This window comes from Augochlora pura, chromosome 4, assembly GCF_028453695.1.
Source record: "Augochlora pura isolate Apur16 chromosome 4, APUR_v2.2.1, whole genome shotgun sequence".
Lineage (NCBI taxonomy): Eukaryota > Metazoa > Arthropoda > Insecta > Hymenoptera > Halictidae > Augochlora > Augochlora pura.
The window spans coordinates 22,452,882-22,480,515 of record NC_135775.1 but is presented as its reverse complement, the minus strand read 5'-3'; the positions used below and the strand labels follow the sequence as shown (position 1 = coordinate 22,480,515).

General features: G+C 43.3%; 6 protein-coding genes and 1 non-coding gene across 17 annotated transcripts in view; 3 read left to right on the top strand and 4 right to left on the bottom strand.

Moving 5' to 3' along the window:
- Nucleotides 1-6,797, bottom strand: part of Gluclalpha (glycine receptor alpha 1) — a 59,559-nt gene extending 52,762 nt beyond the window's left edge. For 4 of the 9 annotated variants that reach the window (XM_078179478.1, XM_078179488.1, XM_078179490.1 and 1 more), the window contains exon 1: nucleotides 6,621-6,796. The gene's annotated coding sequence lies outside the window, so the exon portion shown is untranslated. Of the gene's footprint in view, nucleotides 1-6,620 lie in introns of all 9 variants that reach the window. The other 5 variants (XM_078179481.1, XM_078179479.1, XM_078179482.1 and 2 more) reach the window with 2 other exon arrangements.
- A 1,529-nt stretch (nucleotides 6,798-8,326) lies between these two features.
- Nucleotides 8,327-10,188, bottom strand: LOC144469175 (pentatricopeptide repeat-containing protein 2, mitochondrial). Its single transcript, XM_078179144.1, has 5 exons — nucleotides 9,994-10,188; nucleotides 9,288-9,814; nucleotides 8,921-9,217; nucleotides 8,732-8,836; nucleotides 8,327-8,655 (listed from the first exon to the last, which is right to left on the bottom strand). Exons 1-5 carry the CDS (start codon nucleotides 10,073-10,075, stop codon nucleotides 8,515-8,517), a joined length of 1,152 nt encoding a protein of 383 aa, XP_078035270.1. The 5' UTR covers nucleotides 10,076-10,188; the 3' UTR covers nucleotides 8,327-8,514.
- Nucleotides 10,189-10,429: 241 nt separating this feature from the next.
- LOC144469242 (protein POLR1D) lies at nucleotides 10,430-11,325 on the bottom strand. The gene is made up of 2 exons (XM_078179266.1): nucleotides 11,189-11,325; nucleotides 10,430-11,019 (listed from the first exon to the last, which is right to left on the bottom strand). Exons 1-2 carry the CDS (start codon nucleotides 11,209-11,211, stop codon nucleotides 10,833-10,835), a joined length of 210 nt encoding a protein of 69 aa, XP_078035392.1. The 5' UTR covers nucleotides 11,212-11,325; the 3' UTR covers nucleotides 10,430-10,832.
- A 363-nt stretch (nucleotides 11,326-11,688) lies between these two features.
- On the top strand, nucleotides 11,689-12,935 carry LOC144469241 (uncharacterized). Of its 3 annotated transcripts, none has more exons than XM_078179262.1 (5): nucleotides 11,689-11,820; nucleotides 11,894-12,104; nucleotides 12,209-12,338; nucleotides 12,410-12,667; nucleotides 12,732-12,935. In XM_078179262.1, the coding sequence occupies exons 1-5, from the start codon at nucleotides 11,693-11,695 to the stop codon at nucleotides 12,890-12,892; spliced, it is 888 nt and encodes a 295-aa protein (XP_078035388.1). In that variant the 5' UTR covers nucleotides 11,689-11,692; the 3' UTR covers nucleotides 12,893-12,935. The 3 variants fall into 3 exon arrangements, with proteins under 3 accessions (XP_078035388.1, XP_078035391.1, XP_078035389.1); XM_078179265.1 differs by having other exon boundaries at nucleotides 11,691-11,786; XM_078179263.1 differs by having other exon boundaries at nucleotides 11,693-11,808.
- Nucleotides 12,936-13,343: 408 nt separating this feature from the next.
- Nucleotides 13,344-13,437, top strand: Trnai-uau (transfer RNA isoleucine (anticodon UAU)). The gene is made up of 2 exons: nucleotides 13,344-13,381; nucleotides 13,402-13,437. It is a non-coding gene; the product is annotated as a tRNA-Ile (tRNA).
- Nucleotides 13,438-13,660: 223 nt separating this feature from the next.
- Nucleotides 13,661-14,618, bottom strand: Mrps16 (mitochondrial ribosomal protein S16). Its single transcript, XM_078178403.1, has 2 exons — nucleotides 14,208-14,618; nucleotides 13,661-14,027 (listed from the first exon to the last, which is right to left on the bottom strand). Exons 1-2 carry the CDS (start codon nucleotides 14,328-14,330, stop codon nucleotides 13,740-13,742), a joined length of 411 nt encoding a protein of 136 aa, XP_078034529.1. The 5' UTR covers nucleotides 14,331-14,618; the 3' UTR covers nucleotides 13,661-13,739.
- A 644-nt stretch (nucleotides 14,619-15,262) lies between these two features.
- LOC144469330 (uncharacterized) overlaps nucleotides 15,263-27,634 on the top strand; it is a 20,695-nt gene continuing 8,323 nt past the window's right edge. The window contains exons 1-2 of the mRNA XM_078179476.1: nucleotides 15,263-15,960; nucleotides 16,411-16,458. Coding sequence (XP_078035602.1) covers nucleotides 15,685-15,960; nucleotides 16,411-16,458 — 324 coding nt within the window. The 5' untranslated portion in view covers nucleotides 15,263-15,684. The remainder of the gene's footprint in view (nucleotides 15,961-16,410; nucleotides 16,459-27,634) is intronic.

Below are 27,634 nucleotides of genomic sequence, written 5' to 3'. Positions count from 1 at the left end.
GCGATCTTACGGAAAATGATCGTTAATTAATTTCTATAAGAAGGATATTCAAAGTCCCAACGAACGATTATTTCGCGAGGCGATCACCGAAAATTTGTCAAACAATTCCGAGCGTTACCAGCGTGGATAATGTTATAAGCGATCCCGCGTTTTGCGGGAAACGGTTCGGGGCGCGATTCGGCAAGGAAAAAGAGGTATACCATGGAAACGAGGTAGTCGAGGCAATTTTCGCAACGGTGTTCGACGGGATCCGGGGAACAACGTTTGCCCGGGCCCCCGGCGCGGTTTTATCGGAGCGTTGATTAAAGCGCGATGGGGGGATCGAATGGAACGGCACGTACGTTACCATTTTTTTTTATGCGCTCGGCGAAACTGAAACCGAATCCGCGCCGGGCTTTATAAATATCTGTGCGACCGGGGGGAGGGGGGAACGCGCCGGCATCGCGATCACGCGAAACAACCTTCGTTAAAACCAGAAATCGAACCGTGTTCCAACCGGTTCGTGTCACGCGTGTTTGAAGCGACGCCAAGAGCGCAGATGCGGCTCGCGGATAATGAACGTCCGCGGAGGAATTTCAATTGTCCAGCCATAAACAACCGGGAAATGCGACTCCACGGTCGCGGCGCGCCGTTTTTCAGCGGCGGCCCGGCGAAATTAGACGGGAACGACCCGTTCCGCGACGTAACAATGACGGCTGTAAACGTTCGCCGCTCCGGAACGAAGCATTTCCGCGTTACCATTTTTTTTCTTCCCCGCCCCCGCGGGGTTGAGGGGACGCCGTTAATGAATTTTTCATTAATCCAGCCGCTTTATTATTGGCCGCAAGCGCGGGACCGTAATGTCCCCGGGAATCGCCGGGAAATTGCTATGTCGCGTGGAAGCTGCAGTTCCGGCAGAAAAACGCGCCGACTAGATTTTTTCGCAAATGACGCTGGCCGCCGGCAATTTCGTACCGCCGGGAACGTCTGAATGATAATGATTGCGTGTACACGCGACCGTTCGTCTCTGCCAGCCGCGGCTCCGCGGGTGAAAACATTTCGCGCTCCGGGAATTTTCTCAAATCGTCTGGCGATAACTCCGAACGTTGGTCCCGCTCCAAACGAAATATAATATGATCCGACGCGTCCATAAAATTTGTCGCGAGCCACGTTCGTCGATGCGGGAACACGAAGAAACAAACCGGTTTTCCACTTTCAGTGTTCCATAATTTACCGAAGTCTCGGCCGTGTCCCCCGAGACGGGACATCCGAGCACAATCGGGAACAATGGAGGGCGCGTCGACTTTAACAATTTGTCCCGGCTGAAAGTTATGCGATTTATGCCGGCGTGGAACGATTCTATAGATTCCGACGAACGGCGACGGGCACGGTCTTTGACGATATTGCGAACGTTTTCGCGCGTGTTTAAATAACGTTCAAAGGGGAGCAATTTTCCCGGAGAAATTCCTCGGCTTAAAAACTTGCCGATTTCGTTGGACAAAGGATACATTAAGGAAGAGAGCGTGCTAACTTTTAGCATTCGCAACGCGAATAAAGTCGGGGAACGTCGTCAAAAGGCTTCGCACACCGTCGGCCGATATCTAATTTATTTCTACTCGCGTCTCTGATTTGCGCGCAAACAATTTCTCCGGCGATTAAATTAATTTTACGCTTCTTGCCGGCTACGGTATTCGTTCTCATAATTCTGTATTCGCGTTAATTAGCACGGCGCCGGGGCATTCCGGCCGTGTTGCACGCATAGTTTCGTCCGCGCCTTTCCTCCCCCGATCGGGCATTAAACAAATATCGGGGAAAGCCTCGGCGAGGGAAAATATTTCGCGACAAGCTTGGCCATCCAACTTCCTAGAACGTTCACGTTAATGAAATGAAAATTGCACGAGCCGACACTTTGTCGCGATCCACCGTCCCGCGCGAGCGTGCTCGCGCTTTGTGGACTCACGCCAAAAATTCATTAAACGTTCCGCTATAAATAATGAGCTCTGGCCACCGAGGGAACAAGGGTCCGTCGGACGCGCGCGCGTGGCCAACGTTATCAATCCGTCCGAGTGATGAACGCAGGATCGACGGAGTTTATTTCTCTCTCTCTCTCTCTCTCTCTCTCTCTCTCCTCTCTCTCTCGATGCTGGCCCGTCCGATTGCTCTGTCAAAACGAAAATCGTTTTCCTGCATTAGCCCCGGCTTCCGGCGAATTTCGAAGGAAAAATCCAATCTCCCAGGATTTTCCTGCCCTCGTGCCGGAAGCCGTGCTCGCGATTTCTACGTAGAACGATTAAGCGGACCCTCCTCGATACGGCGATGCATTTTTTTTTTTGTAATATTATAGACCAGACAGGAACGAACGAGACACTTTCCGCGCCCTTAACACCTAAACCTATCGCGATCAAATAATCGAGTCCTTATTTTAAAATTATTAGAACAACGGAGACACTTTCGTGAAAAATATTTGCACGAATATTGGAACGACTGCTCCGACAAAAAAAAACCGTACGAAATCTAAGTAAATTGGATCTTTTCGCTCTCGTTAAACGTCGATTCAGCGTTAATTCTCGATCGAACAAAATCGAAACAGACAACAATGCGAACATAATTGAATAATATGCGAGTAACGGCCGCTAGTCGACAGGAAAAGCGCAGACGCGTCGGAAACGAGTTTCTTCCACTTCAAACAAAAGTTAATTACAAATTCGATTACGATCCAGTAATAAATAACGAGCTCGGTACGAACTGTGTTTATCCGACGTCGACCAACGGACAGGCCAAGCTGCCATTAGTCCGACGATTTTTTTTTTCCCCCCCGCAATTAATCGAGAATTTCCTTGCCGTTAATAATTTCGCTGCGGTTCGAACAAAGTATTTATCGCGCGGCTGTTTTTCATCGGGATGGGGGGGGGGGGGGGGGGGGGGGGGGGGGGCGGGGCGAGCCTCGATATCGCAGGACAAGGCAATCAATCCGAAGAAAAGTGGACCATTCGCGCGACCCGGGGAACAGTATTACCATAAAATCTGATTCGATTGCCTCGCGCATCGATCGTTCCAGCAGCGGGCCGGTTAACAATCGCGATCGGCGAACGCTTACGGATAGAACCGTTAAATCGGAATCGGCGGCGCTCCGCCGTCTATCCGTTCCGGGCAATCGACGTCGAATACCGTACGAAAAGAAAAAAAAAAGGAAAGTCGCGCGGAGAACCGTAGCTCGGAGAATTTCTAGAATAATTCCCCGCGATGCGACATTATCATCCGATTAATAATTCCACGCGAGCGGTATTATCCGAGGACGGGGGTGCGGGGGGAGAGCGGGGGAACAAATAACCATCGTTCGCCGAGGAGGAAGCGGTGACCCGCGCGGTATTTAAAGCACGGAACTAATTTCTGTCCGCCCCGGCGACAAATGGGGGAGAGGGCGAGAGTTCGTTCAATTTGCATAATACCTGTAAACATTTCGCTCGGCCGGCGACGCCGCCGCCGCCGCGGAAGTTTCCGCGCCGCGGCGGCGAGCATTCTCTCCTCCGCTCGCGCTTATTATTTCTTTTTTTTTTTTTTATTTCGTTGATGTATCTGCCGCGGGAAGGCCGAGAACCGAGGAACAAAAGACCCGTTCGATGTACCCATCCAGAGCTCCAGATGCGGCTGGCAATGCGTTGACCTGTTCTACTTGCCGCGGTGCCGCGCGCGGAGCACAATGCCCGCGTGAAACGAAATTCGCACGTAGCCGCGGGAACCGCCGCGAAAGTCGCGGAACGATCCCCCGTTGTCAACCCGGTTCGGGAGGGGGGGGGGGGGGCAGGGGATTTATTAATCTGGAAACGAAAACTGGAGGAGAGACGCTAATGAGTGCCGCGGATTCGTTTGACTCTGACCCCGTGTGTGCGGAATCGGCAGCGCGACGCCGCTCGATAAACACCGGCGCGGATCCCCCTTTGTTAATTATTCAAATGAGAACCGTTTGACTTAATAATTAATAACGTGACGCGCTGCATCTCGAATCAGGTAAACAGACGAGCGCGCAGGAGACGGCAGATTGCGAGCCGGAAGCTTGTCCTCCTGCACGGGCTTCCGACGTTTGCTTTGCCAATTTCGTGGGGGAACGATTAACCGTTCGCTGAGCGACGGAATTATGCCGCGCTGGTATTTCAACGAGGAACATGCCGGAAGAATTTGTCCTCCGTTTTGCAGGACTTTGACGAAGAGAAGCGATTATTAACGAAGATTTATTTCGCGCGATGTTTTCCATCGTGAAACATTTGCGTTCTAACACGAAGCTAGAGATTATTCTGCGAAGTTTGTGCACGTCCGAAGAATGAATTATTAATGCAGATTAGACGTGAGAGAAACGTATGGTCGTCGCTAGACTTTAGATCTTTCTGAGGAATGTAAATGTAAATCATTCGCAAGGAATAGTAAACGAATGAAACGTTCCCTAAAACATCATAATCGTAACCCTCTTGCATCGCAACACCGTTTTAAGTGCTAACTTGTATATAACACGTATAATAAAGTCAAGTCGTTCGAGAATTCTCGACTGATTTATCGAATGTTTAAACATGTTTACGCCACGAGAACGAGACGTTCGTAATCCGTCGCAACGCAATAACTTCGAATAATCGCATTTACTCGACTAAATAACGCTCGGCCTGGCCCGGGTCCCAACAGATATTTACCTAAAACAATGCTTCTACAAAGCGGAACATTCTTGGCAGATGCTTTTAACGTTCGGCTCCGCGACACGCTCGGGCTCGCAAGCATTTCGCAGCGCGATGTTCGCGCGAATAACATTCTAAAATTAACCGGCGCGAGAATTCCCGAAAAAAGAGGGACCGTTCGCGCGCGATCGATTCTCGAACATGCTCGCGATTAAAGGGGGTTAATTAGACCACGGGGTAATAAACGGAAATCTGCATCGGTGTTGCGTCGTCGGGCTGTACGCGGGACCCGTGCGAGACGAGCCGCTAACAGCGCGACAGGGCCGAAAAGGCGAATGATTGGCTGCGTCCGGACAGTACCGCGAATTAGGTCAGTGTTGGTGTGTACGTGGGTGCCGTGTTTGTGTTCCGATTCCTCGAGAGTGCTCAAGCAAAGGGCGAACAAATTTCTTCGGCAAACAAATCCTCGATGTACAAACGTGTTTTTAAGTAATTGCTTTCGCCCGTCCTCCCGCGCCTACAACCCCCTTGTCCTCACCCTCGTGTCCCCTCCGTACCCCCTCCCCCCTCCTCTCTCCTCCTCATCCTCCTCATCCTCCTCTCGTCGACGTCCCAGCGCCGTCAACCCCCGACCCGGCCGAACGGCGTCTACCATTAATTTTAATCAAGCGAAATACCGTTGAATTTGTACCGAGCCGCTACATGTGCGCGGTCTGTTCCTAATTTCGCCGGGAACAGCAGCCTCTCCCCTCCCCTCCCCCTACCCCCTGCCACCGGAAACTAAATTATCGTTTTATCCCCGTGCGGTAAACAACATTCGAAAGCAGGCGGGTGTATGGGGGGGAGGGGGGAGGAGGGGTGAAAATGGCTGCGGATATACTCCCGGAAAGTTTCGTCAATTCGCTGGCCGTAAATATGTTCCGGTCGTATTCGAGAAAGTGCCGGCCGTTAAAACGCGAACGATTGCGAAGCGCGATCAGTCTTTTTTGCTCGCCGCTAATCTCTGCGCGCGTGCACGGTGCAATAATTAATAACACGGCTTCCTTTTACTTTCGTGCGCGCTGGTTGCACGGGTCCACGCTTCGTCGAGTATATTCGAGACACACACACACACACACACACACACGCACACGCGCGCGCGCGCGATTATCTACAGCGCGCGATAAGAAGACAACGATAAATTTGGTATGTGCAACGCGATAGTAGAGAAACGGAATAGAGACCCCATGTTCGAACCGCGCCGCGCAGATAACGTAAACGAGACCGTAGCTAAAAGGTCACGGTGTCAACCCGTGAACGGTGGGAAACGTTGCTCTTCGTATCTACGTCGGATATTTACCGTGTTATCGTTCGAATACACTGATGCTGCGTGGCACGCACGGTTCACAGACTGGTCACTCGGGAAGCGAAAAAATCGACGGTTGCAACAACTGGGTAACCAAGTTTCGTGCGGAAGCCTAGGGATCCATATCTCTCGTTACACACGATCCCCACCACGAGCCCCATCTCATTTCGTTGCTCTATCTTCTCTATTCGCGGCGGACTCGCCGAGATGCTCTCTGTCCGTCGAGCTATGCGTCGTGCCCGTCACTGGCCTACTGGGAACCGCGTCGTCGGGTTTTCCCCGATTTTTTTCCCCTATCGATTCCGGTATCCGTTCCCTGTTTCCCTGTCGGGCCGTTTCCCTGCGAACAAGCGAGCGAGGCTTCCCTATTCCGAGGCATGATCGATCGCGAAACTCGATTCACACGGCGTGCAAACTCTCCCGCGATGGCCCGGTGGTGTCCAGGACCCCGTTTCCCTCGGGCCGAGATGCGACCGCGGTTACGTTACGTGGGGTGGTGGCCAGATCCGCGAACGTCGAGGCGCGTTGACGTTTCACCGAGAACCGAGGATCTCCGATAGATCGGCGAACGGATCGGCGAACGCGAGAGCGCTGGCATCCCGACGCGGCGTGCGAAATAGAATGGTATCGGTTACCTGGAGAAGCTGATAATCCTAGGCAATGAGGGTTCCGTGATGCAGTGATACTGGCATGGCGCTCTCCGGTACGACACTGGAGCTGAACTCGACTCGTCAAGTGTCCTGCCTCGGAAGGTTCGTCTCCTGGACTGCCACCGTTCAGAAACCTACATACACTCACACCTACTACCTGGTTGCTGGCACGCTATTGATCCTTGCCCAGACATCCGCCACCCACGCAGACGCTCAGCGTTGCCGCGTCGCTTTAGCAACATGACGTCATTCCGCGCCCCGGTCCGCCCACCCCCGCGAACCTTCCACGCTTCGTCCTTTTCTTCCTTGGTTTCGTTAGGTTACCACCAGCCGCCTAGCGCCCCGACACTCCTATCGTGTCCCACCTACCGCCCGATTTACCTTTTGCTTACAAATATCGCGATTTTCACCGTGACCGTATCAATCCCTGCACCTCTACACATACGGACGCGCCACCGCGTACGTGCACCCACCTGCACACCACCCAGCCCGTGCAGCGAAGGGTCTAAGGGTGTACGATATTTCGGGCTCGTGTCGGGTTGCGAATTTCGCTCCAGGTCGCGAGAACGAAAGTTTGGAAAGTTCGGACACTCGAGGCTGCGGTCGCGTCGTCGGGTCGTTTCGGGATACCGGAAGTATCGTAATTGCAAATGTTCGACGATTTTCGATGACGATCTGCAAAACGATTCAAAAGCGAATTGTATATTACTTTATATTACGCGTTCGATTAACATTTTTCTTCCTTGCGAACTTTTAGAACTCAGTACGCTAAAAACTCGGAAATCGTTCAGAACCTAACGATCGAACTCGATTGGAAAATGATTAAAAAGCTTGGTACATACTCGTATGATTGCAACTTTTCAGAATCGGGTACTCGAACTTCACAGATTTTTCGGGGACCTGACCCTTCTTAACGTGTCTCTCCGCCGTGATCTGTATTCGGTGAACAGGTCGCACCCGATATGAAACTGCTCGTATGATGGACCACGCTTCTGGGATCCGTTAATTGCAAACCGGATTCGATTGTTAATGATTTTAAGGGGAAAACGGCTTTACCCGGATGCTCGATCAATAACGAGGGTTTGATCGAGTTTCGCTCGCCGAGTGCTCTAATTCCCGCACGTTGACTCCGGGATCGATTGGAAGGGTTGCTCGATCAAGGGATTCGCTCGGTTCTCGATCTATAAAAGAATCACAATTTTTCTTCATGCAAAACGGAACGGATTTCTCATATTTACTTATTGAGTATAAATGTTAATCGCCGATTAAAAGCATTGATCATTAATTATTACATGCTATTCATGATCATTTTTGCTATTGTCATAGTTCTGATTAATATTTCAGTCATAACCATATACGGAGACTTTATCTGTACAATTTATATACAAAATTTCAAATGTTACGCCAGGATTATTTTGAATTTTATGTTTGATCAAGGGAAGATGCTTAAATTTTCATGTCACGCTGACTGAAATAATTTCATTATCGGTCGAATCAGTAACTGAGTACTTTTAGTTAACTGCAATTTAGTTGATGCAAGAATTTAAACACTTTTTAATCGCATTCGATACTATTCTATATTAATTGCATTCGTAAAGTATTGCCAACCAAGGTTCGAAAATGATTTTATGCATACAAATTACTAACTGGTTGGCTTGTTATACATAAATAACTGAGGCTCGCATATAACATAGTTTGGTATGAGGTTTTATTAGTGTACAATAGAAGATATAATTACTATAATACACTAACGCCCAGTCTACTTGTTCACTTACGCTCGCACAAGCTATTATGTGCATGTTTCCTAATTAATTATTAATGGTAAATTGAATACTTAAGAATGCTAAAGAATTATTAGAAATAATTATTAGGAAATGCATTAGAAACGAGCATTGAATCGTGACCTATAGCCAAACTGCTCCGTCGTACGTTGAGGAGGTTGGTCTCCTCGTTCGAAAAGTTCTTTTGGTTTCGCGACCATCAAATGCCTCGGTTTTAATAAACTCTCCTCTAAAGTCATCTGAAAAAAATGATACAACATTGTATTAACAAAAAATTTAGTTTCAATCATCGATATTTCAATCCGACTAACTTACATTTGATGTAATACGGTCGTGTTTGTAAAGTAAAGTTATTAATTGCATTATTTCTTCGACTCCCTCAGCCTTTTCTTCTCTGATATTAGATTCGAGTTCGGTAATCTGTAAAAGGAAAAATTGTACAATAGTGGAAATTATATTGTAAAACATAATGAATTCTAGTATCAAATATGTATCTCTACATACCACATCAGAATAAAAAGTCTGCCTGGATGTTAACGTATCTTGTTCCAATGCATATTTCAAGATGGGAATTATTTGTAAATACTTCTTCAAATGCATATAAGCCAATACTTTAAGACATCTAATGTTGATGTACTGTTGTCTATTTACGGTAACTATCAACTCTAATGCCAATTCAGGAGCATTTTGTTTTATTGCTAAAGCTGTCAGAAGTGCAGAGCTCCTACTTGATGGTGTCAATTGCTTCTGATGTAATTTTCTCCATGCATTCAGGGCAAATTCGAATGCCTCCGCAGTATTCTAATGAAATGATTAAACACAATTATCATATAGACAAACGCTAATATGATAATAACAACAAAATTCTTACCTCTCTGTAACATCCAGCACAAATCACAATAAGACAGTGCTTTGTGAGCTCACACCACTCATCGTTCTCTACTGCAAACTTAAATACTTCGTTCATTTCTTTGTACATTTCATTTTTGTACAAGAGAGTTATTAAAATATGAAGTGTTGATTTTTGTTTAAAAAAGTGTGTGTCGCTGAGAGTATTGAAAGTATTTAATGCAACTTGTGGTTCATTTAAATAGAAATACATTCTCATGACCACTGGTCCAAAAACATATGATCCAAACTTTAAATCTTTATTGCTCTTAATATACTTATGGATCATTGTATTGATTAACTGCAGATCTCCTTCATTCTTTTGGATTAAATGTAACATTGCTTTTAAGTCTTCCGTAAAGATCACGGCATCTCCAGAATCACATACATCTTTCATTTTTGAACGAAATGTAGTCTCTATTGTCTGAAATTGATTACGATACAGATTTCTTGTACCTTCATATGCGGTTACGCCTAAAGCATTTTCTGTATACAAATTCCGGACAGCGACTAAAAACATAAAAAACGTGTTAAATTTTAAAAGTCAATGTAGATAATGACAATATTTTTTTCTAGACTTCATTCATTTTAGTTTAAATGTTTGTATTACGTAATCTATACCAGATATTCTGCATAATTTATCGATTTAAGAATGCAATACAAAATTGTAGGTTAAAAATATTACATACCACTAAGTAGATTATTTCTTGAGAATACATTGTTCACAATACCCAGATTCAGTCGACAGACCCCTCTAATTGTTAATGCCATACTTCTAATAAGAATTCAATGCTTATTTGATGATAAATTATACTTTTACTGCCGGGAGAATGTGGTCTCGATGCTGCTACTTCTCCACGGTATCTGTAAAAGGAAAATGGTTATGGAACTCAGACGGAAGTCTCTGAATCCGCCATTTCAATTTTGAACACGTGATTTCCGTTTCCTATAATAACTGCACATTTTACATCCATATAGAGGAAGTTTTTACAATTATACATTCTTAATAAATTCCTATTACTTTATAATTTAGCGATAAAATTGATTTGAATTTTTATTTTATATAAAAAATACTATTACATTAACAACATTAACTTTAAAATGAATAGCATTTAATTTGTATTATATTTTTTATTTACACATTATCATACTACAGGAAGTTATAAAAACTAAATTTAAATTAAAATAAAGATACGTTTCTAATTAATTATCTTATTTCTATAGATACAGAATATATCTTTATACACTGACATTTTGTACTAACTATTTCTTATTTTCGTTGTTTTATTTGTTTACTCAGGAAAATTGCTTTTCATTTACTTATAATCTTTATTTAGTCAATTCTAAATTTTTTCTATTATATATATATATATATATATGCATTCAAGAATTTACAGATATTGAATGAAGTTTATTCTCCATCAAGTTACAACAAAAAAATTATATACTGCATAATGTATTGATAATAAAAAATAGACATTTAATGTATATCATACTAATTACTTTGTACTATTTTTTTATAATGCAATTATTTGTCTTTTGTTCTTTCTCTCCTTTTTATATGATATTTATTTGCAAGAACAACATTACGCAAAGTAGAATTTAGAAATCTTTTATTAATAGATTCTTTTGGTTTCATCCATCCACTTGGGCCCATTATTTCAGCTCTTCTTGCTCCAAGCTTGGCCTCTTCCAATATAGCCTCAACTGCAAGTCTATAAATAAAAATATTATTTTATTATCACCTAGAAATTTGAAGTTTGTCAACAAAATTTCATAAACTCACTGATCTTTGTATTCATAAATCTCTTGTCGTATTTGTTATTCATGTACATATAAATGATAAAAGTATGAGCTATTCTAATATTTAAACTTATTACTTACCTGTTTAATGTTTCGTCGTCCATTATAATAAAATGTATATATGTAATTTCGATAGTGATCTCCCTTAGAAAATAGTACCGTTTCGTTTTCTTGGTGTTAAAAGTATTAAGTATTTATGAAACATTCTATTTAACTGTGTTATATTTTTGTTCAAACACTTTATGTGCACGTTCTATACGCTCACTGACATAAACGACAGTCAAATTTGAATTACAATTTTTAGGTTATATTCATATCGCGTAGAAACTCAGAGTTTTATTCTCTCGAATTATCTGGAATTATCTTCGTGAGCAACTGCACCTGCGTTGATATTGGCGTCCTTTGATTCAAACACATTTGAAACAAATCAGTTATGAACAAATATTAATTATAGTTACGTTAAATACATACATATCTCTCGAATAAAATCAAGACGTTTACTATATATAATATACTAACACCTAATCAAATTTAAATCTTCAATTTACCTGCTACAGTATTTCGATAATATATAGAATATATCCAATGGAGGATCAAGAATTAATTGAATTAAGAAAATTGAAAGCAGAATTACTTGCAAGAACAAACGATTTATTGGAAAAATTGGAAAACAAAAATGGTGAAGAGCCTGCTAATGAGTTGTTTAGTATGATGTAATTTCAATATAATACTTCAGTTTCTGACAATGAAAAATGAAATGTAATATTTGTATTAAATTTAATGTAGCACCCCAGACACCATGAAGGAGGTCATATCAGAAGAAAATAAATTACATAAACATGATAAAAATAAATTGTTGAAGGTTACTCGTAAAGTAACAGGTATAAGATTTGAAAACATGGATAGAGAATTATTGGATGATAACATTCTTAAATATACTGCTAAGTTAATAACGGCATCTCTTAAATTTTTTATAGAACTGACAGTAAAGATAGAGGTATAATTGTGAAATAATTATATAATTACGTATACAAATTTTGTCAGTGTATTATACAGATTGTTGTATATGTGAGAAAATTTGTTTTTTAATTCTGATTCTAGGGAGAAAAAAGATTTGAAATAAAAGATATAACATGTCATTTTATAGACATTGATAAATGTTATTTGTTGGAAATTCAATCTTGGATACAAGATTTTACTAGGAGGAAAGCCTTTTCACTTTTAACATCTGGTATTTCACAGTTTTTATAACATATTAATGCAGTAATATATTTAATTGCACATTTGATATCCTCATTTTAGCTGTCTCACGGTACAATATACAAAATAGCGTAAGGAAGAATATATTAAAATTACTGAAACAAAGAAACTATGGTACTTATGAACAATATGAGGAGGGAAATGGAGGCATAATTCTACTCATACATTCTCCTAAAAATATAGAACAAGATCTTTCTATTTCTTCAAAAAATGTTTATTTGAAAATTCAGTGGTCGATAATATTTTTTGAAAAACTATGGCAATGTGAACATATATTTGAAATATATCCTACCCCACAAGGTAGTAGCTTTAACTATCATCCTTTGTTTTATTAGGATTTGTATTTCTATCTAATTATTTTTAGGTATGGAGTTTACAAATCAAAATCAGGATTTGATACAAAGTTTTTGTAAAAAGTGTATTACTAATAATGAGCTTGTAGACTTGTGGCAAGCAATGTGTAATGCAATTGATTCGTATGAAAATAATGAAGAAGATTCACAGCAAGATACTACTGAGAGCTAATAATAGTTTGATAAGCAAATAACAAATAAAGTGAAATTTTGTATGATCAAAATGGAGTGTTAATCAAGCCTTTTTTTTCAAATGCTTATACTCCTAAAATTATATGACTCTACCATTAATTACTATCTTTGATAAACTGTCAAAAAAAATGTTTCACCTAGTAAATTTCTGAATCAAGATCATCTTTAGATGACCTTAACATTTGATTAAAAAACTATAAGTTTTTTAAATCAAATATCTAGTAACATTTTTTGTTTAGATTGTTGAAACTATTTGAAAAATAATAGTTATAGGTTACGTTACAATATATAAAAGTAAAAATATAATTTCCTCATTGTATTTTTTTGCTTGACAACTTGTATAAAGGAATATTTTTAAACTAATTGGTATTTTTACAAAAATATTTCATATTTTCGCTTATATAACCAAATAAGGAAGAGGAACCTACAACTCCCCAGTGGCGCAATCGGTTAGCGCACGGTACTTATAAGACAGTATAACTGTGAGCAATGCCGGGGTTGTGAGTTCGAGCCTCACCTGGGGAATATTTTTTTTACTTTTATCTTATATACATTTCAATCAGTACGCATTCCAAAAATATTGCAAAATATAAAAATATATTTTACGAAAAGTTAAAACGTGTAAATTACAAGCTACTCTACACTTGAAGTGTATACCTTTGAATTATTTCAAATATATTTAGCGTTTTTTTATGGCTACAAACGCTATAGTATCACTGCCTGTATTGAACAAAATGAAGCCAATGTGTCCTTTTTAATAACTTTATTAATGTGTGCATATTATTTACAAGATGTAAGTGAAATACAAATAAAACAGAAACAAAACATTAACCTGCTGACTCTACAGCCTTCGCAGGTTCTTCCTTTGCTTCTTTAGCAGCTTCTATTGCTTTTCGTCGATTTCTCCATGCATGCATAATTGTCCTGGGATGGATTGGATAAAAACCAGCTAATCCAAAAAGTTCAGCAACAGGATTTGAAATGGCAACACCCTGTCCTATCCAATGTTGTATACGTTGAAAATTAAGGGCAATTAATACTTCATTAAATTTGTTTTCCATAGGATCATAACTGCCAAGTTGTTCTATTGGTGGTTTATGCTGATCCTGTTTTGTCTAAAAGAATGCCATTCATTATATTACTTAATTATAAACAAATTCTTTCGTTTACTCATGTATTTATGGTGTATTTATTAGATTTTACAATAATTATATATTCTGTATATATTTTGGTGTGTACGTGTATAACAAAAGGATATGCTATCAATGTAGAATATATCAATAGTATCAACTTACATGCATTACGACAATATGATAGAATGGTCTATTTGCGCATCCTAAACGAACTAAACGTATAGCTTTAGCAAAAGGAGCGGATATACCCGTTCCCGAGGCATGATGAAGTCCTATTCGCGGCATTGTACAATTAATTAAAAACCTTTCACCGGTAAATTCAGGTTATAATATCGTCGAGAAATAGGTGTCGATATGACTACTTGTTTGTAGTACTTTCTATCGTTAAATGACAGAGCAGTAGAGTATTCTACATGTTCAAAATAAATCGTATCAGCTGTTATTTATATATTGTTATGAACCAATTCGATCGTTGCGTTCTGGTGTACCTTTTGCACTACAAAAATATTTTTTTCGGCAAATTCTGCAGATACAAAACTGTGGTCACAAAATGTGCGTCACACAGAGTGGAAACTCGTCGAAAATTTTCGAAGTTTGGTGTCATCTATCGACAGTTACAATAAACATCGTTATCATTAACGTAGCTATAAAATTAATTCCAAATGATTTCAGAATTCTTGAAAATATCAGACTCCAAGTATACAATCACCTGATTATGTTAAACATTATTTCCAATCCGTTTCAAAGTCGAACCAGAAGAAAACGAGTTAACTTAGACAATACTGTTCATTAGGCAACATCGTGGTAATAAAACGTACGATTAACAGCATTTTAGAAATCTCGATAACGTTTCTTTCTAACAATTTCATTTCTGATTCAAACAATTCAAATCGACCGCCATGCTCGATTCAAGAATCAGTGCTCAGACCTGCGCACGCGCAGTTTCAAAAACCCTTCGAATAATCAGACTGAAGATCGTATTACAACATATTTCCAATTCGTTCCAATTACGAAATATTGGTTATTCAGCAATATTCCGCGCATCGAAATTGTTATTGAACCACAAATATTTCTCCATCGGTTCAAACGACTCAAATCAACCGCCACGCTTGCGCGGATAGTCGGCGCGTAGAAACACGCAAGCGCAGTTCGCTATTCTCTGTACTTTGGACGTCGGCTCGCGAGCGGTGGCCGTGGTCAGCACAGTTTGACGCGCAGTGGCGTGCTGTGTGTTTCGATTGTGTGCGATGTGTCCTGTCCCTTGTCCGGGCTAACGTTTCCCCGTTCCAGTCAAGTCCGCAACAGTATCCAATCGAGCTCTATGAGCAAAACCGCCCGTGATATTGCGACTCGACAACGTAGTTCCCTTGCAACGCCAGTGTATGCGAGCTTTGTAGTTCAAGTTCTTCGTAAAACACGTGAAAAGCGCGGAAACCAGAGAGACCCGCGAGACTGTTTTCTCGTCGCGCTAACACGGCGCGGCTTTACTGTCAGCTCCTCCGTGGGATGCAGAAAATCCAGCGTTCGTTCTCGCTGGTCGTCTAGTTTCCAGGTTGCACGCCTGGCAAGGTAACTAACCTCGTTCCGTGCTGGAAACCCGGGCAGCTTTTGCGGACTGATATTCATCGTGGCGGGAACCATGGGCGACGCACCGAAAGTGGAGTTCGCTCTTGGCAGCGAGGTGTCACTGGGGCACTTCTTCAAAAGCAGCTTCGCAAGAGCCTTCGTGACCAGCACCCGTGACTCGAAGTCTCTGGATTACGAGCTCCTCGACAACACGATCGCCGAGGAGCCGGAGCTGAACGGGAACAACGACAATAACTTCTACTCGCTGGTGAATTTCGGCAATGGTACAGTCGCACCTGGCAGCCACGCTTCCGACAAGGGCAACGCAAACTTGTGGCAACAGATCGAGGTAAATAGAATCGACGTGCACCTTGCTACGCGTCGTTGGCATTATCCTCAAACGTTCGAAGTAGTTCGCTGGCCCCGAATTTGCAAAATTCATATAACCGTATTCGTCTAAACCAATCAAGCCCGGTTTATTTGCGACGCCGTCAATTTATATTTAATAACGGTCATCCGACGTTCCGTTACACCGAAAAAAACACCCATCGATTCAAGACTTTCTTATCGATGACAGCGTCATTATTGTTCCCATAACTAGCCATTCGGTTCCCGTTCGAAACGGTATCCATTTTCTTTGTTTTGTCTATCCGACGCGAGCCCGGCAACGAAATAACCTAAACGCGAGAATAAATATCCGCGAGACAGAAAGAAAACTGCGGTTTCGCATGAAAGAAACGTTCCAGCGAAATCCCGATCGCATACGTGATAGCTAACGTGATTCCGTTTACTTTCCCAGGCGGTCAAATCACCCGCGGACATCAACGAGCTGGAGAAGCTGCGCAAGGTGAGTTACTATTACCTGCAACGTCCTAGCGTCCCCGGCTTCGTGCCGGGTATACCGTGAACGTATTATCCAAAATTTCTTTAAATCGGTGAAACGATTAACGGGGAATTTAATAATCCTTTGTCGGGCCACCGCGCATGCTCCGTTAATACGCCGGGATTAAGAGGAATTATTTGACCATGGTCCTCGTACCCGAACGAGACCCTGAGAGCCTTTTCTCTTACGCCGTCGGTCCCCAAGCCCCGCCGAACCGTTCCGCAAAACCGTTCGAAATTGGCCTGCTCATTGTTTATGGCTGACCTGGGATTCGACACTCGGAAACACCGGTCGTTCCGGGTGTTGTTCACAATACTGAAAATAACTTGTCCGCGCACCAGGCCGAAATGTTTCGCGGCGCGGCCAACAAGTCGGGTCAGCACAGTTATTTTGACACCTCTCTGTTCGCCGCCGTTGTCCGAATTTTCCAAGAAACACCCGAACGTCCGGTTATTATCGTCTTTATAGCGATTGCGCAACGCGCGGAATTTTACGCAGCCCGGTTATTAAACCGACAGTAAAAGTTTCGGTCGGTTTCATTGTCCGCGGACTGGGTTTCTCTGGGAGGTTCTTGTTAAAATTTTTCGTTTTCGTACTGAACGCACGATGGAAATCGTTTCCGAGCTATTCGTTCGCCAAATCGATTGTCTTTGCAAAACAAAGAACTCGGGACACCATAAAACAGTATAAATTGCTTTTCGAAATTCCATTTAAGGTATAAAGTCGAGCGAATATTATTAACCTTCTCGGGGATGAACTTTTATGGTTGGCAAAAATCTATTTGATTGTTCCCTATTTATTTATTATCCATTTCATTCTATTCGATGAGGGTTTTTCCGCATTGCTGGAGGATTCTGTAGTAAATAATTTTTCAACCAAATCTCATTTTCTTTACACTTATAATTATAATTTTAAGAAAACTGAACGTGCCAGTATTCTTGAAGAGGTTAGAAATATATTTATAATTCTTAAACACAAGTTTGATATATATGACAACAAATTATGTATTATACCGTCGTCTTAAAAATAAAAATTCAAACGAACCGCACCGACGCTAAATTAACGAGCGAATCGATTTCGTCCGCGAGCGAAATAACATTCCACCGAGAAATTACATCGCGGAGCGGCTGCACCGTATTCAATAGCCGCGATTGGGATCGTAGGAGAGCCGGCGTCGATGTAGAAACGGATCTGTTTATTGTTGTGTCTATTACCGCGTCTCCTAGCGATGCGTTTTCGCGTTTTCGTCGGACAGATGAAAGGATTTTGCAAGACCGCCTACAAAAGTTCATAGGGGTAGAGACCGATCCTCGCGGCCGGATGTTGTTCTTCCTTTCACTTCGTACAATGTCAAGCCGGGTTTATCTGATCCCGAGCGTTGTCGTTGTTTGTCAGTCGGCACAAAGAAAATGATAAGTGCGATTGGTTTCCCGACCTTGGGGGGCATTCGCTCGAAACCGTGCAATTCCAATCGTCTACGAGAGATCTAGCCGTGGAAACATTCATACCTTATTGTCGATGCCGCGTGGATATTTAAATATTGCTATCATAAATTGTTTCCAAGAATTGGTTATTCATAATAGACGCGATTTTCGTTTGTCAGTCAGGGTCGCCCTGTTCCCGCGTCGATACACAATGCACGGAAAGTCCGCATGGTCGTCGGTTTTCCGTGGCAACCGTAATTTCATTTCACTTTGTTTCCTTCTCGTGGCTCTGCCTCGGCGAACTGTTACAAACGAAATCGGCGATGTCCGTCGCAGAAACCTTGTACCTGAATTTCTACCTGCAGCGATTAGCAGTCGTCGCACCTTGGGAGATGCATTGAAGGGAATTACGGGATATGGAAATCCTCGTAGCGGGAACTGATGGCTCGGGTACCTGACCCACGAGCTGTAAGCTCCTCCAATGAAAATCGCAAACGCCTACCCCGATTTGCTTGCTAGCCGTCTCCCATTAAGCATTTTTAGATTGCAGTACGATCGCACCGCAGGCATTCATTCGGTAGAAATAATATCAAGGATAATAGTTGAAAATACACGAGACAGGTGCACTATGACACACTTTCGAAAGATTGCTTCTTCCACGATGCTTACATTGTATTAACACGTCGCATACGCTCCTGCTTTTAGCAATTTAGTAGATCGAAATTTATTTCAAAGTTATTACTTACTATTGAGACAAAAGTGTTAGCTTGTCCTACGCTCAGAATCTTTTTAATACTAGATACCCTTCGATAAAATAGACAAAACAAATATTGTTTGATGTTGATGCTATGAAAATATAATAATGTTAACAGCTTTCATTAGCCTGTAACAATGTAGATGTTTACGACCCAATTAGCGGTCGGTGAAGTGTTAAAATGAATCATCATCATTCGTCGGCTGAAACAATCGTTAGTTCGCATGATAAAATAGCTAGAAACAAATCCCGTGCGCAACGATAAACATCGAAAAATCCGCGGTTTAATAATAGCCTGAATTCTGGGAACCTTTCAAATCAGCTGCGTGCAATGGCCCGCGAGAGCCCGGTGATTTGAACGCGTGGCGCGCATCGCGCTCGGTTCGCGCCTCGTTCCCAAGGTAGGCGTTTCCGCAAAATTTTCGAGTCGATGCGGGCTGGCCGCAGGTGCGCGCGAAACGCAAGGCCGGTTTTCCGTTTCGCGGGCACCGGTGTGCCCCGCCGCCGATCGCGGTGGGTTTTATTGAGCGGAAGTTCGCTCGAGCCCCTTCCGTAATTATCAGTCGAGATACCACTCCGCCGGTCGCTCCGCCAGCTTTGTGCGTTTTGTCAGTGGTCACGCACGCACACGCGCCCGCCGTCCGAACAATCGAACAAACGCGGACAGCGGAGGCGAGTCGCGTGTTGTGCGCGCACCGCCGGTGAGCTGTGACCCCTGGCGCGTCTCTCTGTATGCATGTGTGGCTCGCGTTGTTTCCTTTTCCGCGGCGTGTCCCACACCATCCCGGCTCTTTTTCGACTCCCGTCGTCGACCGACAGGATGTCGGCGCGCGTATATGTGTATGCACCGACCAAAATTACTTCGCTCGCTTCCTCCTCCCGTGTAAAACCCCTCCCCCCTTTTGAAAGCGTCGCACAATGACGGTGCTCTCGGAAACTTTCGGAAAGATATACCGCTGTTCGTGATTTCACCGTCGTATTTTCATTCGGCGGCGATCTTATCAGTGCTCGGACAACCGGTCCATTGCGACGCGAGATGCAAATATTATTCGAATTATTTCTTTCACTTGTAAACCTAACATGCGATTGATTTTTGTTATAAATTTGAAATGGATTAGAAAAGAGACCTGTTTAATTTGGTATTGCGGGTTTGAAGGGTTCTCATCCTTTGTGGGTTTCGTCGGTGAACAGGTAGCCGCTCTTTTCAATAGACACCGACATAATTGAGATACCTGCTTGCTCGCAAACCGATCGGCAATTTTCGACACCATCCCCCAAGCAAAACGGCACAGTTTCGTAGCGACAATAAAGTATCTCATTTCGCAGAAACTATGTACAAATACTATGCGAACGGTACACAGTGTGCATACATTTCGCTCCCACAATATGATCGCAGCTTTTAATTGGCCACGTAAACTTAATTAGATCCACACGAAATTAGCATTTCACGCGAAGGAGTTCGAACAAAACATTGTTTGCTTTCCTAACTGTCTTACACAAGGCAGATGATTCTCATCAATTTCTTTGCATACTTTCCAACGCGTTGTTCAAACTTCCCCTTTAAACAATACGAGCCGAGAAGAACGCTTTTGTTTTCGTCGGCAATTTCTCCGTAGGCTGAAAATCATTGGCGATTGTCAACGAACAATTTTCGAGACAATAAAAGTCGACGTTTGTTCAAATCCCGAGGAAAAAAGCGATCGCGATACGAGAACCGCCGCGCGATTTAAATTTCAAATCTCGATGGCCCGTGCGCGAGTTTATCAAGGAATCTGTTACACCACGGCGGCTCGTTCACCTGCAAAATGGCGGACCGGTCGGCTCGCGGACTCTTCTTTGCCATCTGGTTGTCGGCCTGGCGTTCCCGTGTTTCGACGGTTTTTTTTCGACGGCGGTTTCGCGTGAAATCGAGCGCCAATTAAAACGCCGACGCCGCCGCCGCACTTGTTAACTGCGAGATACGTGAATGCATTCCTGTCTGACGATTTTGTCGTACGCACTTCACACTTTCTGCCTCCGTTCGAGGCATTCGAAATGTTCGCGGAGAAAATATGGATGGAACGAGAGTAAACGTTCTTGTTACGAAATTCCGAAAGCGGAATGAAATTTTTCGTTTCCGCGTTCGTTGTCGTTCCACGAAAAATCGCTCGCGGTACCCCTTCCAATTCCACCGGGCGGCGGTTCCAGGCGGTTAATCCTTTATTTACTCGGAACCTGTTAACAGGCTTTTAATGCAGCGTATCCTTTTTAACAAACAGATAACACTAGCTTGTTTAGAATAATTTTTACAATTTTATTTACGTATCTAATTCACGCAAAAATCAGCCGCGACGATAGCAAGGTGAATTATTCTTGAGCCATTAAATTAACATTTTTAATAACAATTAAATTATCATGCGTAACAATTTCAGAAAATAAATGGAATTGAATGCGCGTGGCTTATAATTAAAATATTACAGCATTCGTGTCACTATACATCGCAATGAAAATAGATGCTACAACCGGCGCGTTAATAAATTCAGAATAACGTATCGGCGACGTTAGTTTGCTCTCGACTATTTTCATTGTTTTAAACAACGCGTACCCATTTTTTCCATGAATGCATAAAATCCTCGTTACCAAGCGGAGAAGTGGCAGGCTCCGTTCGCCCGTAACGAAAGCTCCATTCTACTCTGTTACCGGTACGCGTTCGTTTCGAGAAGCTACAGCATCCGGCGAATCCGCTTCGTTCCCGGCAACCCGATAATTCCGTCGGCGTCTAGCGACGATCAACGACGTCTCCGGGGTGGTATCCGTACGGGCCTGGATTTCCTGTGCCGCGCCGAGCGTTATCGTCCGTGAAAACGGACGGGGAGCGGTCGCGTTGTTTTCGTGGAGTTTCACCTAGATGCACGAGAGAGCCTCGAGGTCGACCCGCCAGGACTACGAAGACGCGAGCTCGCGCGAGCGCGCGCGCGCGCATGGATTACGGGAATTTTCTCAGCCGTGGATCCCGTGCGGATCATGGATCGTGGCAAGCGAAAGCGTGGCTGCCGCGTTACCACCGACGAGAAAGGAGAGCCAGGGGGGTGGCGCGGCCGGGCGGGGGGGGGGGGGGGAATCCTCTATAATCGCGCGTACACGCACGTAACCACGCGCGTTTTGCGATGGAGCAACCGTGGCCAGGCCACCGGCCGCATACGTTCTGTCCCGCACCATATAATTTGTCGCGACTCGTCCTCCAGGATGATCATTATTCCAGAGCCGTGGACAACTAGGTAACCTTTTTTTTCACTACCGCCTCTATCCGCGCTACTCGTTAATGAACAAACCGTCAATCAAACTCTTCCGGTTACGCCGGGTTAGTACCCTGGCGACTCTGCCGTGTTCTCGGCGAGATTTAGCGGGCTCGTAAACGTCGTTACACACCTTGCGCCCGAAGCATTAAATCCTTCCGCTATAATAACGCGTCAGTCTTGTCGCGCTGGCTTCGTGCGAGATCTAATAAATAATTAAGTTCGATTGATTGAATTAAATTGAATTCTTCTGTTATCGAAGACTAGAATCAAGACAATAGAAGAAATAAAAATTGTCTCGTCCTCTGGAGCGCTCTAAGATTGATATACATTTAGTGCAGTTTCCATGGAACTGCAATTAAATTTAGCTCGGCCTCGATTAGGTCATTCGCAGCTTTGTCAAAATTACAGGCGATCTAATTAGCTTGGAAATTGATCAGTTATCAAGATCGAAGACATAATCGGGTCGACGGCTCAGTTTCATAGGCCGGGACCCTGCTGTTTCTAATTTTTTGCTAGCGGATCCTTGACTTGGCGCAGATCGAGCTGATAATTCTTCGGTCGCATAATCCAAGGGATTACCCGTTTTAAAGGCTTGCAATCGCATCGTCGATCTTACGTGGGTCTAATCGGAGCGATTACTGTCCGGTCTCGTAATTCAAGGGATTTATCGTACCTATCTTTAGTTACTGTAGTTTCGCGTCGACTTTTGTAAAGAATGCACGCTGTATTCCAAGTGACAGCGCGCGACGGTTTTAGCTCGGCTTTCGTTGTTCGTTCTTTCGTCCGAAGTTGACGGCGAAGACACGGTTCACTTGGATCGTTCGCCGGTTGCGATATAATGCCGTATAATGCTGAAAGGCAACGATACTAGTGACCCTAACGGGATCAGAAAAGAGAATCGAGCCTGGCGCTCGACAAAGCCTATCGTGACAACAGAAAAGAGACAATCGCCCTCTGTTATGCAAAGCGGCGTCGTTTATAGTCTCTTTTGGAAACCGCTCTCGAGATTTGTCGGTCTCTAGAAATCGTGCATACCGTCTAGAACAAGATTATTTCGCTGGAAATAGTGTCGTTGCAAATTGGGGACATTGTAATATCAAGAACTTTGTAATATTAATTTAATTAATATTCAATCAAAATAGAAGAATATCCAATGAAATCATAACGCAATTGAAGTAACTATGAGCAGAATTTACAGACTATAATTTCTTTTCGATACTGTTTATTTTTTTAGTAATTCATTATAATTGTAACGATATATTAGGATATGTATGAGCAATAATTTCTTCCTCGAGCAGTAAAAAGAAATTTATTCAGAAATTCGAGTTCACCGTAGAAAATATTTGCGGAGGAGACTCGTCGTTCCGTGTTATTGGGTTAATCGCCAAAATACCGGACTAAAATAAATGACTAGGGGGGGAAAAAATGCCGTGTCATTCCCAGAAGGAGCGCGCACCGGGTACAAAGTGGGCCTTTATCTCTCGTTGCACCGGTGCGCGGCTGCAAACATAAAACGCGATTAGATATTAAACACGTGTCGGGATCAAGGCGCGGGGTTAACTTGGCGCAACTTGGCGGAACTTCGTAGGTCGTTTTCCCACGCTTCCCGTCGAATCACCTCCGCCCGTCCGTCCTCCGTGTTCGCCTCTGAACAAGAGCTGGAAAAACGGGAGGAGGAACGAATCGAGGGGAAAAAAAATCGTCTGGAATTTCGCGCCGCCCGCGATTCTAATTCCTCTCCGCCGGTTGTGTGTGGCACCTTTCGCCATCGCGCATTATATGATACACCGGCATGAAACACTGCCCACTTGCCTTTCACAATTTCTATAGGGTGGCCGGCACTAAAACAAACGAACAATCAAGCCTTTTGCCCGGCGAGCTGCTGCCCGCGGCGGCGACCGAAGAATCGGGCGCCTCCGGGATCCTCTTCTTCTATCTCTCGGTTACGATCCAAATTTAATCCGAATTGCGCAATCCGCCGCGGGAGGAGAGCGCCTCTCGCCACTACCGGGAATCCTTGGGAACGATCTGAAACGGCACGGAGCACGTTTCGTCGCCCCGACGCCGGCCAGGATGATGCCGGTCACGTTGATAGATCCGACACCGCGTCTTCGACGACGCCTCGGCTGACCCTTTCGCGATCGAACGCCGCGAATGTAGTCCGATTCACCTTGATCGATCCTTTCGCCTTGCTTGCTCCTCGGGATCGATTCAGCCGTTTCTAGAAATTATTTCACAGCCACAGATCTTACAGTAATCGCGATTCCGTTTACTTCTTGATAATGCTGTATTAATTTTGATATTTATTAGAAATTCGTTCGGTGCCATTTTATGGGCATTTTTAGTCGAAATATTTTTTTATTATTTCAAAACTCTCAATATAAGTTGCATCAATTGATTCTTGCTCTTTGTTAGCCACCGTGAACTGAATTGTCAATTTTACAGAAATTGATTTGGTGCCATTTTAGGGTAATTTTAAGTCTCAGTGTTCTTCTATGACATTTAATTTACCGATCCCCAGACTCGATCGTTTCTCTTTGCTGGTTTATTTTAACAAATTTTCCAGTTTATTAGCAATTCATTTGGTGCCATTTCATGGCCCTTCTTTCAACATTTTCTTTTATCACAAGGTTCTGAATTCTAAGCGTCGTCAGATCCCCTTTCCTTATTAGTTACTATGAATTAAATAATCGATTCTCCAGAAATCTATTTAGCCCCATTTTAGAACAATTAATTTTATATTTCAATGTTTCCCTGCGATTCTTTCCGCAACTGAGAAATGAAATCCTCGACGGAATTACCACCGGTGACGTCAAGTTCAAGTTTCCCCTGCGTCCTCACTTTCGTCGGCATCAAAAATTACCATAATCCACGGTGGTAATAGCGCCTCTGTCTAAACATATCGTAACTTAAACATTCAATTACTTTCACGTGCAGGCCTGAGAGTTCGCGTTCGCGACACCGTTAGAGAAGATTATAACGGTGATCCGTGGATTTATGCACGCAACAGAAGCCGCAATGATGGACCGCGATCGTCGCATTATTAAAATGTTATGTTATTATCCAGAAGATCGGATGAATTACGACGATTGCAATTTGCTCGCGTGGATTGACAATTTCCTTCGCAACGGCGACAGTTGTTCCATTAAAAACTACTTCCACATGGATTTTTTATCAAATTAATCCTCTCATTCCTTTGTTGAATATTTACGCGTAGCTGCACGCTTTCTCTCACTTGTTATAATTTGATATAATCAACTTCTAAATCTAAGAAATAAATCTAAGAAATTACAGTAACTTTTTAGCTGCCCTTAAAATCGGTTTCATTCTAAATTTAATTTCGCATCATCGGTTTTCTTAATAAATCGATTTGTGTACGATTCGATCGAGCTGATGGCAGTTAAAATGTATCCAAATAACAGATGATTCGAATACTGCAGTAGCGGATAATCGAGGTTCTAATATCGTGTAGTATCGGTTGCGAATATTGGAGCGTTATCGAATCGGGGCCCGTCGACTCTTGCACCAGGATCCGACGACGCAATGATATTCCCGGTCGTCGATGGCGTACTTTACAATCTGATATTCAATATTAAGATCATTGGACCGTGGTGGTTCTCGGCGTGTGATATTACATACAGTCGTACCCCGATCTATCTGCGTGACTTCAAATGGCAGTTAAGCTTCGCCAGCGATCTCATCCTCGTGAGATCAGGAAATGAGGAGGGAAGCTTCTGAGGCCGTGTGCTTTAACAGTTATTCGGCCCGCAGAAAATGGATACGCCGGCCTGCCACCTTCGTAATGAATCTAGATCGCCGTGGAAAGATCGAATGTACCATCTTTGCGCTCGAATTCCGATACGAGACGTCCTCGGCGCCCGTTCCGTCGCGGAACGGCTTCGAAATCACCTTCGAAGTCAAACGCGAAGTATAACTTCACGGTATAGTGTAACTTCGAAGTATAACTTCACGGTATAGTGTAACTTCGAAGTATAACTTCGCGTTAGGTCCTCGGGTTTGTATTCGTGAGGATCGACGATCGATGGATCTATAATCAGATTTGAATTTAGATTGCTGTTTAATTAAGCTTTGTGAACGGTGCTTAATGCGTTTTTCGAACGGCGTTGCAGATATGCGACGTTCACGATTTCGCAATTTACCTGAAAATGATCAAATTAATTTATTCTTATTAATGCTGGTTTACTATTATTATTAATAATACTACATTATTATTAATACTATATTATTATCAATAACACTAGATTGTTACTAGTAACACTACATCATATTTTTATTTTAAAATAAATAGCTAGAAGTTATACTGAGCTGAAAGATAAGGCCGACGATAAAATAGTGTCAACGAACCGAGATGATGTAACGATCGAAATAAAATTTGCGCGGACACGTAACGCACGATTAACTTAACAGTGTCCAGCGAAAAGGGGTCATCGGCACGGCGATCTGATTACCCGTTGTCTCTCGCGCGACCTTACGTTTGCGATTAGCGGCGAGCATCCGGTAACAATCCGTACGACTGATAAACTTGGCGCATCGGTTTTAATACGTCGACCGCTCGTTAATTGACCAAGTGTAATATCCACGATTTCGTTTCGTGATCCGCCGTCGCTCCCACGTGACCGAGTAGAAAAATCCGTCGTGCCCTGCGAAGCCGGGCGCCGTTTAAATGTCAAGCGGGGTTATCGGTCAGCCGGGAACAATGTTGCGTAAAAATTGAAAGAATATTAGAAACGAGAGATCGGCCGAGGGAACAGTGCGGCGCACAATGATCCTGAGAGCGATTTCTCTTCGGAATCTATCGGAATATTTCATCGGCGGAATCGCCTGAATCGAATAATAGCTTGAAATTCAGCGGATGCGCTCGGGATGAACGAATAAATCAGCGTCTGCGCTTTTGAGACGCTGGTTTGTTAATACGATCATTCGTTGAACGTTATTTAATTCGCTGAATTATATTACCGGAAAGAAACTGCTTCAGCATTAAATTCGCACGATTCTGAACACAATAATTTTTCAAAGTCATAGCCTTTTTTTCAAAGAAAAGAGACATACGATTTTTTAAACGATCTAATGAACGAACAATGATTTCTAACGAACGATCTACGTAAATCTTATTTAAATAAAACAATCGTTCCATATCGTTTTATATCTCATTCGAATGCTCGAAGGATTCGATTTGAAAAGTCGATTTTAAAAAATCCAGATCGCCGTCCGATAGAAAGGGGCCACGGGAAGCTGGAACGTATCGAACGTTTCTTTTTGTTCTCGCGGCTGCTCTACCGAATCCCGCCGCTAACGAATTTACAAACTCACAAAGAAGATAGAAAAGAGTCGGTGGAATCTAATTTCGTCCCTAGTTCGGCCTTGAGCGTTTTCAACATCCCTAACATTCCTCTTCTTCGTCGAAAGTCGCGCGCGCGCGATCCGCGCTCGCCTCAATTATGCTCCTCCTCATCCGACCTCTCATTTCTCGCTTCGCCGTCCGGCGTCTTCAATTAGAACGTCGATGCACAGATCACTTTAGTTCAATCTTAATCAACTTTGCTCCGCAAACATTTGCCCAGAAGTTGCTCGCGATTCTATCGAAAGGATTCGTTGACCCCTTTGCGTTGAGTAGCTATTTTACATGCGTCTGCCTTTTCATTGTTCCAATTGCAATCTTTGCC

Excerpts from the sequence above, each read along its gene's own strand:
- LOC144469175 (XM_078179144.1), bottom strand. The coding sequence starts at position 10,075 with ATGGCATTAACAATTAGAGGGGTCTGTCGACTGAATCTGGGTATTGTG. Across the intron at positions 9,815-9,993 it reads AAGAAATAATCTACTTAGTG|TCGCTGTCCGGAATTTGTAT; the intron begins GTATGTAATATT and ends TTATGTTTTTAG. Across the intron at positions 8,656-8,731 it reads ACGACCGTATTACATCAAAT|ATGACTTTAGAGGAGAGTTT; the intron begins GTAAGTTAGTCG and ends CATTTTTTTCAG.
- LOC144469241 (XM_078179262.1), top strand. The coding sequence starts at position 11,693 with ATGGAGGATCAAGAATTAATTGAATTAAGAAAATTGAAAGCAGAATTA. Across the intron at positions 12,339-12,409 it reads CTTTTCACTTTTAACATCTG|CTGTCTCACGGTACAATATA; the intron begins GTATTTCACAGT and ends TCCTCATTTTAG. Across the intron at positions 12,668-12,731 it reads AATATATCCTACCCCACAAG|GTATGGAGTTTACAAATCAA; the intron begins GTAGTAGCTTTA and ends AATTATTTTTAG.
- LOC144469242 (XM_078179266.1), bottom strand. The coding sequence starts at position 11,211 with ATGGACGACGAAACATTAAACAG. Across the intron at positions 11,020-11,188 it reads GACGACGAAACATTAAACAG|ACTTGCAGTTGAGGCTATAT; the intron begins GTAAGTAATAAG and ends TTTTATTTATAG.
- Mrps16 (XM_078178403.1), bottom strand. The coding sequence starts at position 14,330 with ATGCCGCGAATAGGACTTCATCATGCCTCGGGAACGGGTATATCCGCT. Across the intron at positions 14,028-14,207 it reads ATCATATTGTCGTAATGCAT|ACAAAACAGGATCAGCATAA; the intron begins GTAAGTTGATAC and ends GCATTCTTTTAG.